Here is an 18,519-nt window from a genome sequence, read left to right on the forward strand (position 1 = left end):
GTTCATTGTAGTGTTGCATAATTTGCATCTACAATGGAAAAAGCAGACCACACATTCCCAGCAGTTGTATGCTTGGAAGTCAGTGAGAGGCATTCCTCAGTAATATTTCTGAGATGGCATCATGTCATTACACAGCAACCGGCATTGACACGTAAAGCTGTGCTTAAACTGGGCTCCGCCTGTGGGTAAAATCTGCTGTGGAGGAGAGTCCATACTGTCAGATTTCAAATATTAGAAAGGTTAACTTTGACGTCTTTTCAGATCTAGCGTGAGTGTGTTTCTGAGTGTGTGTGTGTGTAGAGTATTAGGTACATTTCTAGAATTTAACGCCCACTCTACTCTCAGGCACGCAGTTCTGCTGCTTTATTGTGTTTTCTAATCTTACTACGCATTCACATCCCCTGTGTGTTTATGGCACACCTGAATGACGCAGGTTTTTTGGCAAATGTCCTGGTACACTAAAGGTAGGAGAAGTGAAAAAGCATGACAAGTCATTATGCAGGTATACAAAGACCTGCTTCTAGTTATGTAAAGAGAAAAACCATTTTCTGTGTTTGTTCCATGAAAGAACTCTGAGTCATTTGTGAATGGGATTTGTTTGGGACAATGGAGGACAAAAAGTTTAGTCAGTGATGTTTTTCTCCGACCCCCCCCCACTCCGCAATCACTGAACAAAGATTTATTACAACTACAAATTGATTTATCTTGCCTATGTAGAATCTATCGACAAATACACAACTTGACTTGGCCTGGAGAGTTAACCCTTAACAAACAGACAGGCGGAAGAGCTGGGGACGCGTGTGTTTCGTCATGGTGCCCTGGCATTGCCACCTGGCATCAGCCATTAGTCTGCCATGCTGGCACTGTGTGGGCAGGAACAGCAGATGCTCCTGCCTAACTATGCTCTGTTAAAAATACCCACACATAATTTAGTTGAACACAACACAGAGAGATGTGTTTTAGTGTTAAATCCTGTCTCAGAAATGTGCATCATTAAACAGTAATGGTTTGAATGATTGTATTTAAATAATTGTACAATCATAAAACAACAGAGGCCAGCCAAGTGCCTGTTGATAAGTTTAGTAAGACACTCAATCATCCTGAATTGACCTAGTGATCTAATTCAAATGAGAGCTCTCCTCCCAGATGGAGTGCATTATGAAGAATCTAAAGCTGCTGATAAGCTTGTTTGATCTTGGTATGCAAAAGCCACAATAAAGGAAACTCAAGCTTTTGTTGCTGGGACTTTGCAGTAACCGCAGTTATGATGTGTGTGTGTGTGTGTGTGCGCATACAAGCATGTGTGTGTAAAAGAGAAAGAGATATCAATTTTACGGCTGGACCGGACAGCTGTGTGCAGTTCAGACGAGATTTATGCCGAAGCCGGTATCGACAACGACGCAGTAAAACTCACATTTCAAGTGTTGTTCTTTAATCATGTGTAAAAATGTAGATTTTACACATGTGATGTTCTGACTAAATGTGAGAAAGAGAAGAAACAAGATAAAAATGATCACTTTCTTTTGTTCTCTTGCCTTTCAGGACTTCTGTATATGATCCTTAATAAAAGACAGGGACCAAACAATTGCCAACAAATGGGAAATATAATGATCTAATGTTAAAATATATGTTTAATAGATAGAATGTAAATATGTTTTTCCACTTTCACGCTCAGTATTTCACTGTTTTGATTGTGGCACACTTGTAATTAGTTTTTAATAATTTCGTCAGCTTCTCTCATTCTACAAATAGTGTGTAAAACTATTCTGCTGACACAAAAGTGGCTTATCTTTTGGTAAGCATTCTGTAATGTGCTACCATGACACGACAGTCTATTCGGTCTGATATGACCCCTTGACTTTTACTCATAAAAACAAAAGACCTTAATGTGATTTTGAAATGAAAAAAAGAGAGAGAAAAAATCCACATGGTCAGCATAATTTAATGAGACAGAGTGTGAAAGGAACTAAGTGGATAACCAAATGCAGAGTGGGCTTGTGGGTGGGTGGGTGGCGGATGAAGTCAGGGATATTTCAGCATCCCTTGGTGGTTAGCTTGCTGACAGGGAGGGGAAAAAAACTGGAGTGAGACACAGTGAGGGAGGTAGTGTGTGTGTGTGTGTGTAGGGGGGGGGGGGGTCACTCTGCCAGAAATTAAACCGGTACCACCAGATTCAAACTGTAGTATATGTACAGCATATGGAGAGATCAGAGAGAGAAAGCGAGGAAGGACAAAAGCAGTGACATTATTTGAATATCAGTCCCCCAGCCAGTTTGGACAGGCAGGATTTGCATGTTGGGTTTTCAGCCGGAGCCCCGGGGCAGGGTGGGGCGGGGTGGGTGGGTGGAAACAGTCGTATTCATAGTGCTCTGGGTGTGGCTGCTCTGGGAACAGGACTTTTCTCGACAGGGGTCTCTCACCACAGGTCACACATCTGACCTCAGGACACAAGATCACACTGTGTTTGCCACTCCGATGTCAGGTTCCTGTTTTCTCTTTTTCACTTCATAACAAGAGAAAACTGATCCGAGGTCAAAAATACCCGCATCATGTCAAATCAATGTAATATATATATAATGTATGATCTGTACATTTTACTGATTGTTTTATGATTTCTGTAAATGCTTGTGAAACTAAACCAACCAAAAATATTTTCAATGATTTTATTATTTTTATTTTATAGCTACCCATATTTAAATCATAATAAACATTTTTTATAATGGGTTTTCTTCAAATAGTAGAATAACTTTTCAAGAAAACTTTATGCATCAAAAGTGTATCACGTTATTATTTACTTGCAATACTTTTATTTGACGTTATAAGTGCGTCGTATTTAAAAACTGGTACAATTTACATCAAGAGCGTAGGTGAAGGTATAATTCACTACAACTCACAGCAAAGGCTTAACTTGGAATCCAAAATGGAGATGATGTCAGTGTGGAGCGAGCAAATCAGTAATGTGATAACCGTTTGAACGTGAAACATTAGACGGGAAATTGGAGTTGTGATGGACTCAGTATCCTCCTTGTCCCTCTTTCTCGGCTGACATGTGAGATTCTTTGGAGGCTTGAGGGTCAACACCAGCTCCGTGTGGTCAAGACTTATCACATAATGAACAGAACACCGATCCTCTTTTCAACAGACTTTATTTAAAGTGAAAGCAGCAGGGAAAAAAACAGTGAATTTACCTTTTAAATAGCCCAGGTACAGACATCTATTCCACAAAAAAATACAAGCATTTACACATAGAAATATAAACAGATTTTCTAGACAAACATGCACACACACATTCAGACAGGCATGCCAAAAGGGGGCTCCCTTATGGAACAGGACATCCTGAAACTGCCAAGAAAAACACTCTCCGAGCCAGCGAGCCATTCCAGTGTTATCCAATGATTTTGCTTTTATGACCAGAAAAAAAAAGTTTTACCCCTTTGCTCTGTTCAAGAAAAAAAAAAGATTCATCTAAATCTAAAATCATCTAAACTAAAACTGAGGCTTTGCGGCAAAAGTATCCAATGGTCAAGCAATGATTTTCAGCTTTGTATAATTACCAATTTGTGGCCCTTAGAAAAACACCCCCTTAAGAGAGTTGTTCCAATAAAATGTAGCCTCCTACAAAAGAAAAAAAAAGAAAAAGAAAAAAAAGTGCGTATTGAGCAACAGAGGAAAGTTCTCAGTAAAAGAGAAGAGGGAAGTGTAAAAGGGAAGGGGAGAGCTGGGTGAGCACTGCGTGTACTATACCTAGGACTGGGTGTCACAATGTAATGTGTTGCAATAAGGTGTGTACTGTCTGGATTCTCTGGAAATTCTGGACAGAGCCAACTCTCTCACACGCACACGTACACATATACAGAAGTACACTATTGACATCACTGCATCTGCATTTGCAAACATGCGAAAACACAGTTCCCCCCACATAAAACCACATTAAAAACCCTCACAGACGTCAGCATGGAGGAAATAAACAATAAACCCATGTCTCTGACGTTTCACAAGCGGTTGGGATAAAGGGAAGTGACATCGCAGCACACACCTCTAAATGGGAACTGATGCTAACTGAGACAATGACAGTAACAGAAGGAGGACAAAACAGGATGCTGGTCAGATGAAAGAGCCCGAAATGTCAGACAGCCTACAGACTGTTGTCGCCTTGCAATCTTAACAGCCAACACCAGTCTGATAAGCTATCTGACAGGCCGGGAGAGTGACGGACATGCCTGAGACGTACGCATGTACAGAAAAGACAACAATGAAAAAAAGCAAAAAAGGAAAAAAAAATTTAAATTAAAAAAAAAAAATCACAATCCTACTTACCATGAAGGGAGAAAAGGAGAGATGTGAATGTTCTAACTAGAGCTGGTGCAGAGCGCAGGGTTCAGCACGCTCAACAGTACCCCTCTGTTTTGAATCTACTCGAGTGATTCGTCTCCTGGCTCCGTGACTGAGGCAGTGCAACGAGTTCATTCGAAGGTTCAGCTGAGGTAACGGCACAGACGCTTTTCACTGTGTGCTTGAGGTTTTTTTTTCTCCCCCCTCCCGCTTGTGCCTGCTCTAGCGCCCACTGCGCTCAGTCCAGCGTAGCACAGCAGCGGTACAGAGAGGGAGAAGAAAATAGCACATTTCACTGGCAATTACGGAAAAAAAAGAAGGTACTGCATAAATCGAGAGCCAGCTGACATTATCCGATGAGCAAGAAAAGGCAAACAAAAAAAAGGGGAATATCGTTAAAAACGTCGAGTTTAGATGGAGGAGCTGCTCTTGTAATGTCAAACACGAGCTTTACGTCCTCGTCTGAGGTAAAAAAGGGTTAAAGAAAAAACGTGAAGACAAAGAAAAGCACTTACCATGACACAGACTGCCTCTAACTTAAAGGGAACAGCTACTATCTGCCATACTAAGACTTCCAGGTTGACTCCTAGTCTATTAGTGGAGCGCAATCTGCTTTAATCCATAAAAAGATAAAAGGAGACAGTAACAAATGTGGCAGCCACGCAAATGCAGCCTACTATCTCTGTCTCCCTCTCCGTCTCTCTCACACAGGCACGCGCACACACTGCCGTAGATCTGATTCAATACATGGCTGCATCTGGTAAAGTAGCCCCGGGCTGACTCATGTGCTCTCTTCCTGGAAGCAGAACAATAAGGGCAGACAAAGGGACCAGCAGGGTGATTCATGGCCGATTTCTCATTTCTCATCCAGAAGTACCAAGATGAGCTTTACTGCACACACAATAGAGGTGGTCAACTGAAACACTTTGAAACACTCATTAACATCTCCACTCCAACTGACTTAGTGCTCTACAATATGTAGAAATGAGATGGGCTCAACAACTTCTCAAGTGGACAATGATTTACAGTCAATTTATATGTCTTATCTAATACAGCCAATACTGCACCATGACTCTTAAAAGTAATAAATACAGAAAATCTTATTTATCAACTGGCTAATATAGATACTAAATAAGTAAGTTATCAAACAAGTAACTCAACTTTCGTGCTGGTTTTACAGAACATTCTCCGCATAATTAAAAGTAACAATACTAGCTTTACTAATACTAGAATTTAAGTGACATTAAGGTTCTTCTAGTGGAACAAACAGTGCAGCTTAAGGCCTCACCGAGGAAAATTATTGCCAGCAGCTTCTTCTCACGTGCTCGGGAGCTGCTAAAAGCACCAACATGGATGCATTACCAACACAACAGCTTACACACACACTCCAACAAGCACCTACCTTACAGAGAACAATCGTGGAAAATCACTACCAAATGCAAAAGCCTTCAAAAGCAAATAAATGGAAGTCCATGTTCAGCATAAACATGTTGCTACAATAACAAGAGAGAAACCAGATGGAGGCTGATATTTTGCCTCAGATAATGGTGGGGTATCAACCCGGTGGGAGAGCAGAAATGAGGAAAGGAGTGGTGGGAGCTTGGAGGAGCACCAACGCTTCTGAAGTTGTGATCGCGATCTGGCCTTCACTCTGTCTTGCCCTCAGAGTGCTTCTCCTGCTGCTTGCGCTTGGCGTAACTTTGGGCCATGGAGTTGACAATGGAGCAGACAAAGAAGCATACCATGATGACCACAACCTTCTCAAAGAGCCACGACAGCCAGTTCTCCTCCTGCCAGGAACCACAGAGAGAACAGAGAGAGAGAGAGAGAGCGAGAGAGAGAGAGAGAGAGAGAGAGGGGAGAGGAGCTCGGTCAGTAAAGCTGAGGGCCACCTCCACCCCCCCCCCTCCCCCTTCACCCCACGCCCTGCTCTCCCCTCTGCTCCTGATGCTGTAGGCTAGGTGGGGATCCAGCTCCATGTGCAGGACAGATAGAGATCAGGGGTAATAAAACACGCGGCAGCCCCCACCGTCCTCCCTCCAAACGCCCCCACTGACCCCAGCCTGCAGCCTGCCTCCACCAAGTTAAATTGCCTCGCTTCTCTCCTGTAACTGCAGGAGGCTCAAGTTACAAGAAAAAAGGAACATTGTTCTAGAAATGCCTTAATCTGTCCTTGTGCAACTCAAAAGTCTATCCTTTTTTTCCCTTCTCATTCCTAGTAAGCGCATAAAAAAAGAAAAATCGTTTTCAATGAATCACTTAGAGCAAGAGAGAGAAAGAGGGAGTGAGAAATGGAGAGGAGGAGAAAAAAAGCTTTGAAAGAGAAATAGGCTACAGCTACAACTGGCTCTTTTTGTTCTAGACAGGGGGGTTTTGATGGATTGTCACTGGCAGAGGGGGGGGGGGCCCCCGCCCCGGTCTACAGTCAGCGCTGGGTTCAGGCGGGGCACTGAGTGCAAGTGTGTGTGTGTGTGACACATAGGGGAGTGACCACACTCACACACACACACTCCCAATTGGTAAGATGGAGCATGAGTCAGCACGCCCCGCGCTACAGTAGTACAGTTCAATACAGCGAGTGGAGCCAGACCCCACACTGGCCCCTCTCCTCCTCCCCTCTTTCTACTCCCTCCCTCCCCTCCAGCCCGCCCAGTGCAGCGCTAACCTACTCTGTCATTCTGGCCCTAAACAAGCCTCTGTAATCTGCCATAACACTACCGGTTACTGTAGAAATCTAAAACATCAACACTTATCTCATAGAGGTCAAACATAAATTAGATCTAAAAAAAAAAAAAAAAGGAATTAATTAATAAAAAAAATATAATTTAGAAAAGCGTGACACAGGTAAAGAGAGTGAAAACTGAATTAATGATATTCAGGAGAGAAAATGGGTCAGAGGTATAGAGGAAGGCTTAGATAAAGAGAAGAAGGGGACCAAAAAAAAAGTGGAGGGAGAAGGAGTGAAAGAGGCAAAAAGTAAGGGGGCCGCATTCTTTTCTTGGCGCGCGTACGTGAATGAATAGAGGCTGTGAGCTGGGGGCTGAGGCCCCTGTACTTACAGTTGGGATCCCCTCTCCGGCGTGATGGTGCAGCTTGGCCTTCTGGGCCTCCAAGTACTCCCTGAAAGGCTTCTGCAGTGCCGCACCCAGCAGTGGAACAGCTCTGCCTCCACCAACACAGAGAGAGAAGAGGAGGGGGGATGAAGAGAGGAAAAGGAGGGAAAGAGGGAGGGAGGGAAGGAAGGAGAGAGAAAGAGAGAGAGAGAGAGAAGGGGGGAGGCATGGGAGGGAAGAAGGGAGAGGGGGGTGGAGGGGGTGGGGGTGGGGGGGTGGGGGCACAAATCACGTCACATCATTGTTACTCACCAGCCCAAGGGCAGCAACAAAGGGAGGCATGCTGTCCTATCTCCTGTACAGTGTCGGTCTCCCCTGCTTCCTCTCTCCGAGGAGAGAGAAAGACGGAGAGAGCAACGAGTGCATTCCCTTCACTGCTCATCCCCACAAACACACACACATATACACACACACACACACACACACACACACAAACATACGCACACAGAGAGAAAAAAAAGTACAAACTGTACCACAGCTATAGAAAACAGCATTGCTCAAAAACATGACCAAAAAAAAGAAAAGAAAAGAAAATAAATAAAAAAGAAAATTTACAAAAAAAGGCAAAAAATAAAGTTGGCTGATCCTCATACAGCAGCCGCGGTACGGCAGCAGTAGTCACCCACATTCTCCTGCTCTGCTCTCTTCTCTTCTCCTCTCCGCTCTCTCGCCCTCTCTCACACACAAACACACACACACATACTCAGCTTCCTCTCTCTCACACACACACATCGGTGAACTCGTTCAACTCCCCTGCAGTGCCTCCTCTGCCGCTGCAGCGAGGAGAAATGAATGACTTCTCAGAACTCTCACATTTATCACAGGCGGTTCCTGTAAGAACTGGTTTCAGCCAATTAATGAGGAAGTGAGTCGTACCCGAGCTGTGTCATCACTGGCTGAGATCTGGGGGGGAAGGCCCACAGGGGGAGGGCACTCCTCTAAGACGGCCCATATTAGGAAACCCTTTACAAGATTTAGCCACCAACTACAAGCATACTACTGAACACCCCCCCCCCCCCCCCCCCTCCTCTCTCACCCTCCTCTCTTCCCCATCCCTGCTTTCCCCTCAAACACACACACACTAAAAGAAAGAAAAAAAAAAGACGTGAGAGACTGCAGAGAATGCCCTAGAATAGCGAATCAGTGGCCCATCCCTAGGCTGGAGTTAGTGATTAATCACTAAACAAATACATACTAAAGACCTTCACTTATTCTCTGTTGTGGCTATACACAGTCAATTACATCCCCTGAGCTATTGTTTCAAAGCATTCCTTATATGCCACTTATACATCTTTTGTTCATGCTGGCAAGGCATCATCAAAGGTCGGAGACACATCAAAGATTTTAGGGCAGGTTTTGCGTGGGCAGTCATGTCACATACGGTTGAGTTTATAGCTGATAACTTTCTCTGAAGGAGGCAAGTCATTTCCGTCCCTCCCCACCTCCACACACACACACACTCTCTCACACACACTCACAAACGCCATGGTGAGAAAATAAAACACCCAGATTGTGTTAAATGATTGAATTTACAACAAGGAAGGCTTTAATGATTAACTTTATACCAGGTAATGGATATCCCCTACATGTGAATGAGCTTAAAGTAGAGAGGAAGTATAATGGTTGGTTCACTTTTTTAAATTACACAATAGAAAAAGGTTAAGATATACTATATCAAAAATCAAGCTTTTTTTTTGGAGGGGGGGAAACAAAGCCACTCCTATTCCCATCCCCCACTTCACAAAATTCCTAACATTTTCACACAGAAACTTAGCAAAGTAAATTTAAAATATATATATATATATAACCTGAATGAGAAAGTCAAATATGAGTTTGCACACGAGAAAAAGAAAGATTAGTAAACACGGCAGGAATATACTAGCTCAGCAGATAAAAGCAAGAACAAAGAGTCAGAGAAACAGTTTTCAGAAATGGCGGGCGAATCATCTCCTACACGATGAGCAATACTGAGTCATGAGCCTGGGCAAATCCACCAACAATGAAGCTCAAAGCCAGCAGTCTAAAACATGTTTTTAATGCCTCACAGTCAGGACTGTCTCTTGGTCTTTCCATTAAAATGATGATGATTTTGTGCTCTTTTTTTTTGGGGAATATACTTTCACTTTCTGCACATGTTACGAGTGTGTTGGATTTGAGAATTTCTGCTGTAAGTGTTCATAATTGAATCGTGAGTACCTGAGAAAATGTGCTCCACATCTTTTCTGTGTGCTTGTGTAAGAAGTTCAGAAGATTCTTTTTCTTAGTCTGACAAAAATGTCTTTAATTAAGTGAGCAATGTGTGGAACTAGTGCATGCAGTAAATACGTGTAATACATTGTATTGTGATGTACAGTTACTGTTGTAAAAGTCAGTTTTAATGTTCAGTAAAAGTTTGGAAACTTATAAATTGTATTTCCTGAGTTCTTTCTGAGTCGAGCAGCTGAGAGAAAGAGAGAGAGAGAGAAGCTAGTAGCTGAAATTTAAACAGTCAGAAGGTGTAATTTGGCAAACAATAAGCCTGAGCTATTTACTCAGCAGCTACTGAACAAACTTTAACAACTAGTTTGTTAAAATCCTGTGCTTTAAGTCTGAGCAAAAGGAAACTCTATATCTAACTATTTCTTTTTTTACCTGTGTGAGACTGTGAAATACTGTGGCCTTGAGAAATAAATCAGTTTAAACAAAACAATTTACAACACTTTTTATAAAGCAGAAATTGTGAGTTCTACACTCTGACTGCCCTCTCCAAATTTCTGTAATAACTATAAAGGCTCATTTATAAGAAAAACTGCTTATGTTTTAATTCATGGCGAGCATAGTTAGGTAAAAAATCACTAAAGTAAAGCTGTAGAAGAGCATGCATGTTTGTTCTAATAATTAACTTCTAATTAAATCTATTAAATGCATAAATAAACATCATGAAAATACAGCTAATAGATTTATGTCTAATTTTATTTAATTAACTGAAACCACTGTAACATAAATGAACTTAAAAACACTTTCAATAGATAATTTACATTCAATTTTGTCATTTAATGTGGCAGTAAGGCAGGAAAAAAAAACTGTATTGTGCTGTTTAATATTTCAAATGATCAATTATTCTATGTATTTATATTATAACACTCCTTTTTTGCTGGTTTATATCCAAGAATATCAATTGCCAAAGTAAATTGAATGGCAAGTATTAAAAAAACCATTGCAGTTAATCCGAACAGATCTCTAAAATATGACTCTTCTCACTTTCTTCTTCTGAGGAGAAAAAAAAATAGGGGACAATTAAAAAGGATAATAATAACAATAATGAAAAGTCTTAAAATGTAGGTGGTTTTACAGCCATAAAACCCTTCATGTGTGGATCCTATCAAACTTTATAACTGTTGCTCTCCAATTGATTAAATTACTTCCAGAAGTTGTGCAAAAACACATAAGGAGCTTCACTTGCATGGGTTATAAAAATGATTTCCAGTGTATATGTGACTAATTATCCATACTGTAGGTGTATTTTATATACCAGCATGTATTCTTAAACATAATGAGTGTGGGTGACATTTCTTATTGGCCATCAAATAGGTGATATGTAGGTTTTTTGACATTAAAAGCAAATGATCGTAGCTCCATCAAGTGACTTACACTGAGTCATGAACTGAAGCAATAAATTAAATTACATATATATATATAAAAAAAGGAACATATGAGTCAAAAGTGAATCACTCAGTGATATGTAAAGATGCAAGAGGATACTTGAATTTATTCATTTATTAGATGTAATGAACGATAGAAGCTAAGGGGTAATAATGAAAGTTGTGGTAAATATATTTAAAGTCAACATTTAAAATGAAGAAAAATATAATATGATTGATTGTATGTGAGGTGTGTGAAGTGGAGTTTAGCAGCTCCAAAAGCTAGGGTTAGTTTTTGTTTGGTTGATGCAGGTATAAAATAGTTTGTATCCTTTTGGATAAATGATGAGTTCAAATAAAGGAGAAAGTAAGCAGTAAGTAGACATGTACTGCCTATACACACTTTTCTTTGTTCATAAAATGACTGTATTTCAAATAGGGGAACACCACTTCATTCAAGAATAAGTTCAAAGTAGGCCAACACGGTCTGATCAATATTTTTGAACATGACCAGCTGTTGTCCAGTGGTACACCATAAACTATAGCACCGTCTTTCAGTGTCATTGAAATGATCACTTTTTCCATTTTTCCAAATCCCTCTCTGTGCAGTGATAGTCAGTACATGTGTCATCATAACATAAGGAAAAGTAACACTATTTAAATATTTGTGTAAGTGTGTTTAGTGAAATTCAAGGATACTTCCCCGTGAGAGAGCTTCACAGTCATAGTCAGTTTTAGATATCAGCAAACCAGCGAGGCACTAATTTCATTATGTGACAAACTATTTTGAGGCTGTAAGAAGAACTGTCTTAATTATTAGTTGGCATCACCTTCTCTCTCTCTCTCTCACACACACACACACACACACACACACACACACACACACACACACACACACACACACACACACACACACACACACACACACACACACACACACACACACACACAAAAAGCAGAGATACATGTAAGTGTTTCATTTATTTACATAAAAATGCAATAATTCGGAATATTACAGAACAAATATAAATATTAAAGATAATGTGTTATTGAAGGTGCAGATATTGAAGGTGCAGATATTTTATAAGAGCTGCCACAGTCTACAGTTCACCCTTCTTATCAACACTAAATGTGCTGATCTTACTGCAAAAACATACTTCAAAAGAGACCTTTTACTGCTGAAGAATTTAGTATAAAATATTATTTAAAAAAAAGTCCTTTGACAAACACAAGGACTGAGGGAAATCTTCACAATTTTCAGAACACAGTTGCCTATACTTTTGAACAAAACACAGATTTGTTTTTTCTTTGACAGTACAATGCCTGTTGCTTGCCTGCAGGTATAAAATGCATCCTTTACTCCAAATTTGTAACTTTAAAGATACAACTATCTACCAAAAGCCACACATCTGATCTCATGAGAGATGGAAAAGTACCTGTGATGGTAAATATGTGAACATTTAAGACTTAAGTACAAAAATGTACTTTTCTTGTCATATAACTTTCACGTCACAAACAGTAGTGGTTTCAAGCTATGCTCAGTCTGCTTGTTAAGCAGAAAAAGGCGCTAACTTTATCAATTATCAGGAAAGACAAGATGAGGGGATAAGCTTTAGCAAAACAAGGGCATCTGGAGGGAAAACCCCACATCTCCCAGCTTCCTGCAGCCTGATTACTGCTGTGAAGGGTTAATTTGTGAGCGCCATCAAAACCTCTCATTTTTTAATGAACTATCATTTCCTGCTGCTGTTCTCCAAGTGTGGAGCATGTTCAGGCGTCCGGTGTTCGTTTTGTGAAACCTAAATTCCACAGGCCCTGAGTCAGAGGCGACCTTCGACCTATCTGCCCCCTTCTGAAGTCTGCCACCTCCAATGGCACTCTAGCACAACCGCACACACACACCCGAAAAACCGATCATTTCTTGTTCTTTATGATAATGAAATCCCAAAGGCGCGCACACACAAGATCACACACGCAGGCCTATACACACACACGTGCCCTGACGTCCTGGGCAGGGGATGATAGAGAACAAGGGCTCACATGACAGCCAAACCCTGGCCAGGTCCAACTGGTTACGACATCATCACAACAACTGGCTTAGGCAATCGCTAGTGTTACCCAATGCTCCAAAGGGCCACAGTTCACACCTAACATAACAGCACTGACACCGCAAGACGCATACGCACACACACACACAATGTAGTTAGGCGGCAGTCTGACCTGAGGTACTGAAACCATCTCTGTGCAAAATACTGATAATCTGTCTCTTTATTTTATCAGCTCATGGCCTTGATAAATCACTACTGCTCTAATTTTTATTTGATCAAGTGAAATAATGGAATTATGGGAGGAGGAGTGTATTTCACTTTATTGTAAGGAAAATTTTGATTCACGTGCAAATGTTGTAAGGTAATATCTCTGAGTGTGTGTGTGTGTGTGTGTGTGTGTGTGTGTGTGTGTGTGTGTGTGAGTGTGTGTGTGTGTGTCTGTTCCTCCTCCAGTTCAACCGGGCTTTTTCCCAATGACTTCACCACTAAAGCATGGAGCCCACTCCTGGACGGAGATCCCCCTGCCCAGGGTGTTTATCACATCCCTGCTCCACAGCCATCTGTGTCAGCCGGCGCGCGCACACACACACACACACACACACACACACACACACACACACACACACACACACACAAACACACACACACACACACACACACGCACACATATATATACACACACACAAGTTCGGACACATGCTATCCTCTTGGGTGCCCACAGTGCTGCCAGGAAATCAGGGGGCACCAATTATAGCAGTCTATTATTCCTCTCACTTCCCAGACAGCCACATAAAACAACCCTCCAACCCCTACGACCCCCCAAGTTCAGGTCGGCATGCCCACACAGATCCTTTTGGTCTGGGTGTGGAGGTGTGTGGAGTTGCTGGGTCACTGGGTAACCAGTCCTGGACCCTTCCAAGGTGAGAAAGGGTTGTTCAATGAGTCAGTTGTGACTGGAGACACATCCAGACAAGTCATACATGCATATGCTACTTGTAGAGCTGCAGCGTCAGGCAGGCTGGAAATAGAGGAGGCGGCAAAAGGAACAGAAGAAGAAGAAGAGGAGTAAGGGCATTGCTGGTTACTCAGTGAGTCTCCATCCATCCTGTGATGTCATGCTTGGAGGAATGGCCACTGTATGGGATCTATGGTGACATTGTTTCCTATGGGACAACGTCTAGCCTTCTTTTCAAATGAACACCTAATGACCCGATGATAACCACACCTACTGTATTTCTACCTCAGTTTACACTTTATTGGTCCCAAACGGGAAACTTTGGTGCAGCAAGTCAGAGAACCCAAGCACACAAAACACTGAAACATACAAGAGGGGTTAAATGAACATATTACGACATGTTAAATAAATATGAAGGGCAGAAACACACCAAAGAAACAAGGTCACGGGGTGGAAAATTAATGGCACGTGGAATAAATGAGAACTTGAGACTGTTTGAAGCTTGACGGACCCATAAACGCGATGTATGTCACTAATCCTACACAGCAGGTTAGAAAGTGAGCACAAAAGTGTATGTGTGGGAGTTCTTTAGTATACAGTGCACTGTGGGGCTATATGGAGTCTGTGTGGTTCATATACAATGTGACTAGCTGCTCAGTAAACCACATAGGTTACTATGCACGTACCTGTACAAAGCCACAAAATAGTGTATATCTTCCGCTGCTCTACTTTGGCTGCTTTAAAAGTGAGAGGGATTCAGCAGAAATATATGTAGCTACATCATTTACATTTGTTTTTTTTGTGACAATTTTTTTACCTAACAAAAGCAAAAAGTAGTTAAATTGCCAAAAGTCAAAAAAAGTTTCAATTTCTTTTGATGCCTGACCCCAATCCTGATATACAATATAGGTTTGCATCGACACTGTGGTTAGGAAACGAGTGAAAGTTCCGGATGTTGATGCTTTAAGCTGCAGCTGTATGTCTAAATGTGCTGGAACGACACTGACGAAATGTACATGAAATATAATCCAGTGAAAAACAAAATACTACATTATTTTCCAATGAAGCAGTTATGTGTGTGCGAATGTGTTTTAAGGCTTTAAGAGGGATGATTTGCAGTGTAATAAATTGTGTTCACACTAGTGAATCTTTGATGTTTGACAAAATAAAATAATGAGCATATGAGTTATGTGTCTGGGATAAAACAAATCAAACACAGCCTCCTCATCAGTCAGATTTATGGTTGTCCTGGTTTTTCAGGCAGAGGCCTAACATGGATTATCTCCAAACCAGACAATACAGAGCATGTTTACGGTAAAAATTGCCATCTCTCTTACTGCTCCACAACTTGTTGCTGTTTTGAACTGGTCGGATGGGGGACTGTATTTCTGTTTTGACTGAGGTGTGGTGGAGGCAGGGCGGGGAGGGAGAGGGGTCCGGACGGCTGGCCCGGCTGGCCTCTGAGTCAGGCCCTGTCTGCGATGACTCCTCTCACAGTACACAGACACACACACACTCATGACAACTGGTGAAACTACATCCCATATTACGATGTTCATGGGATTTACTAAACAATAGACTTCAGTGGATGACGTTGATTAAGGGCTCAAGGTCACGCTGTGTTCTCCTGATAAATGAGCTGTTCTGAAACCGAATCAATGGCGTACTGTTTCCTACAACAACATACGAGCCGGCTGCCGTCCTGATGAATAAATACATCGGTAGCTTCATAGCCTTGGCCTGGGCATGTGTAGGTATGATTTGATGAGTGGAGTGAGCAGCATGTGCAGTGTGGCACAGAGTGTGTGACTAGGGACCAAAACAAATGAATCAGGGATGAATAAAGCAGGAAGTCCTGGGATACATGCTATACCCGAGAGGCACATAACATGACACCAAACCTGGAACACACAGCTGACCTCTCCCTTTCTTTCTGTCTCACAAACACACACACACACACACACATACATACTTACTCATCAAAGCTACAATTACATTCGGATCATTGTGCACCCCTTTTGAGTCCCTCAGTGTGCTATTAACCACAGAAATAGGCTTACAGTACACAATCTGAATCTTGACTCAAACCTTTCCCTGACTATTACTGCCTCTGTATTTCTGTCAGAGCTCGGGGGCCAAGGTAATCAGAACGAAGGCGCGGGAGATGAGAAAATGGACGCCCCGCAGGGCCTCGCATTAAACTTAACGATGCTGTATAAAAAGAGAGTCGGCCGCGACGTGCCGCCCTATCCCTCACTCTCACTGTTTCGCCCTGTTTGCCTCTGATCCTGTCATCCTAAGTGAGGCGTCTAACTGCGTTTGGGCTGGTAGAGAGTGGGGCAGGCTGTGGAATGTCTGATCAATGCCATCTTTGTCAAGGCGCTTCTCAGGTGACCAGAGATCTCAGTGACTAATAGGATCAAAAATACTCCCTTCCTGCAGATTGGGTTAACGGGAAGACTTTGCTCATATGGCTCAAAGAGGGCTATTTATAGGAGCAGTGATGTGGTGGCTGAGGTATAAACGGTTAAAGAAATACATTGACATTTAGTATTTTCCATCAGTTTACCCTCATTTGACAAATAGACAGGCGACAGTTTCAGTTCGCTTATACATCTCATGTGAAATAACTCGCACAGACTGCAGTTCACTTAATAAATGACAAAAATACACTGATCAAAGAAACTTATTGCCCTAAATTGGTTCATTCCGCATCACACAGACGTATGAGATGATACAGAGAACACGAGATAAAAAATCCCTCCCTGCTAGGTGACTTTCAGCTCTCACAGGACCACGCTACATTTACCTTCAACTGAGACAACCTCACATTCAGTATGAAACCACACAAACGTAGTTTCTATATGAGCTAAGCTACAGTGTGTTCACGATGGGTGAAATTCAGTGGAAACAAGTAGTAACAGACTTTTTCTCTGGTAACCCCAGTAATACACTACTTTTACAAGCATGCAAATATATGCACTACAGTGAATACTCTAAATAGTTTGATTTGCATGGTTCACAGTGAGTCAGTTGAGTTAATGTCCAGCAGAATTTATAGTGAGAAGAAGTTGACTTTTTTAAAATTACATTATGAATTTAAAGGTATACTATGCAGGATTTTCCTAAAAAACAATGTATAGACTCACACAAAAATGATCCCTCTTAATCATGACTTATGACCCACTAGAAGAGTGTGGCAGCGTCTGTATCTACAGAGACTCTGCCTCTACCTGTATTTTCTTATTTTCTTCTTCTGCTATGATTGGGACAACCTTTTGGCAGTGGGTATGTGATCCCCAGTCAGTAACGGCGCACAGAGCGAGAGGTCATGACTCGTAGCATAGCAACCAGGTTACATCGCTGTCTCCGTACCTCTTTTCTGCTCTTTGTCTCTGCTCTGTGTCATGAAAGTATAAAGAGCTGCGGGTCTGTGTGTGTGTTTGATCGAGGGTGGGGCTGAACTCCACACACGCAGAGCAGAGAGGCCACAGCGGACAGGATAAAGATCTGCATTCACACAAAATCCGACAATGCTGCACCTTCCCGCAGGGATGTGCAGAGGTGTGGGTGTGTTTAAAATGTAACCAGCGTGAAGCAATCAGAAAATAACTATTTATTTGATTCATGGCTTCGCTCTTGCCAGTGCTGTTCACTTTGTTCATTCACGCTGTAGCTTGCTCAACCATCATTTCTCTCTCTATCTCTATCACACTTTGGTGTCGGGCTTGGGAGGAGGAACCAAATTTAAATGCTTTGTATTTACAAACACCAACTGACAAATCCTGCATTGTATACCTCTGACATAAACTATGACTTTGAGTGTTAATTGTGATTAACTGTGATCGATTGTTTTTTTAGATTCATAGTTTTATTATAATTTTCATCAATACATTACAAAGAAGAAGAATCAATGAACAGTGTAGAAATACCCCTTTATAAGAATAATGCATTAAATTAAGTCAACTCATATCTAATGAAAAAGGGAGGCATGAGGAAACATTTGCAGTGCAGACAGAACCTAAATAGTAACACAAAAAAAAGGTGTCATAAAATGAGGTAAAGAAAAAAAGTTTTTACAACGGTACACAATAAGATTGAGGACAACAGACTATATATGTATATATATATGTATATATATACTCTGATGGAGTCGAACCTCCAATAAGATTGAGGACAACAGACTATATATGTATATATATATATATGTATATACAGTTCCTAATCCAGTTTATTCTGTGATCTCTTTGGCACAAACTAAGAAACAAAACCAGATCAGACAGTGTAAATGCACAAATTAATTCCGAGAAATAATCCAAGTGATTTATGCTTCGACAACAACGACAACCTTGAGGCTACCAGGTTCAGGCGCTCCATGCCAATCAAAATAACCACACTTCTTTTACTCTTCTTCTTATCACATTATTACAGTGCTGTGTGATCTGGAAACT

The 18,519-nt window shown here is 41.6% G+C and overlaps 1 protein-coding gene across 2 annotated transcripts in view; it reads right to left on the reverse strand.

The window, feature by feature from the left end:
• Positions 1-5,597: 5,597 nt before the first annotated feature.
• The window catches only part of LOC133993697 (vacuole membrane protein 1-like), a 59,044-nt gene continuing 46,122 nt past the window's right edge, over positions 5,598-18,519 (reverse strand). For both annotated transcript variants that reach the window (XM_062432711.1, XM_062432712.1), the window contains 2 exons: positions 7,392-7,494; positions 5,598-6,122 (listed from right to left, as the gene is read on the reverse strand). In XM_062432711.1, the coding sequence (XP_062288695.1) occupies positions 5,979-6,122; positions 7,392-7,494 (247 nt within the window). In that variant the 3' untranslated portion in view covers positions 5,598-5,978. The remainder of the gene's footprint in view (positions 6,123-7,391; positions 7,495-18,519) is intronic.

This window comes from Scomber scombrus, chromosome 14 (genome assembly GCF_963691925.1).
Source record: "Scomber scombrus chromosome 14, fScoSco1.1, whole genome shotgun sequence".
NCBI classification, from domain to species: domain Eukaryota; kingdom Metazoa; phylum Chordata; class Actinopteri; order Scombriformes; family Scombridae; genus Scomber; species Scomber scombrus.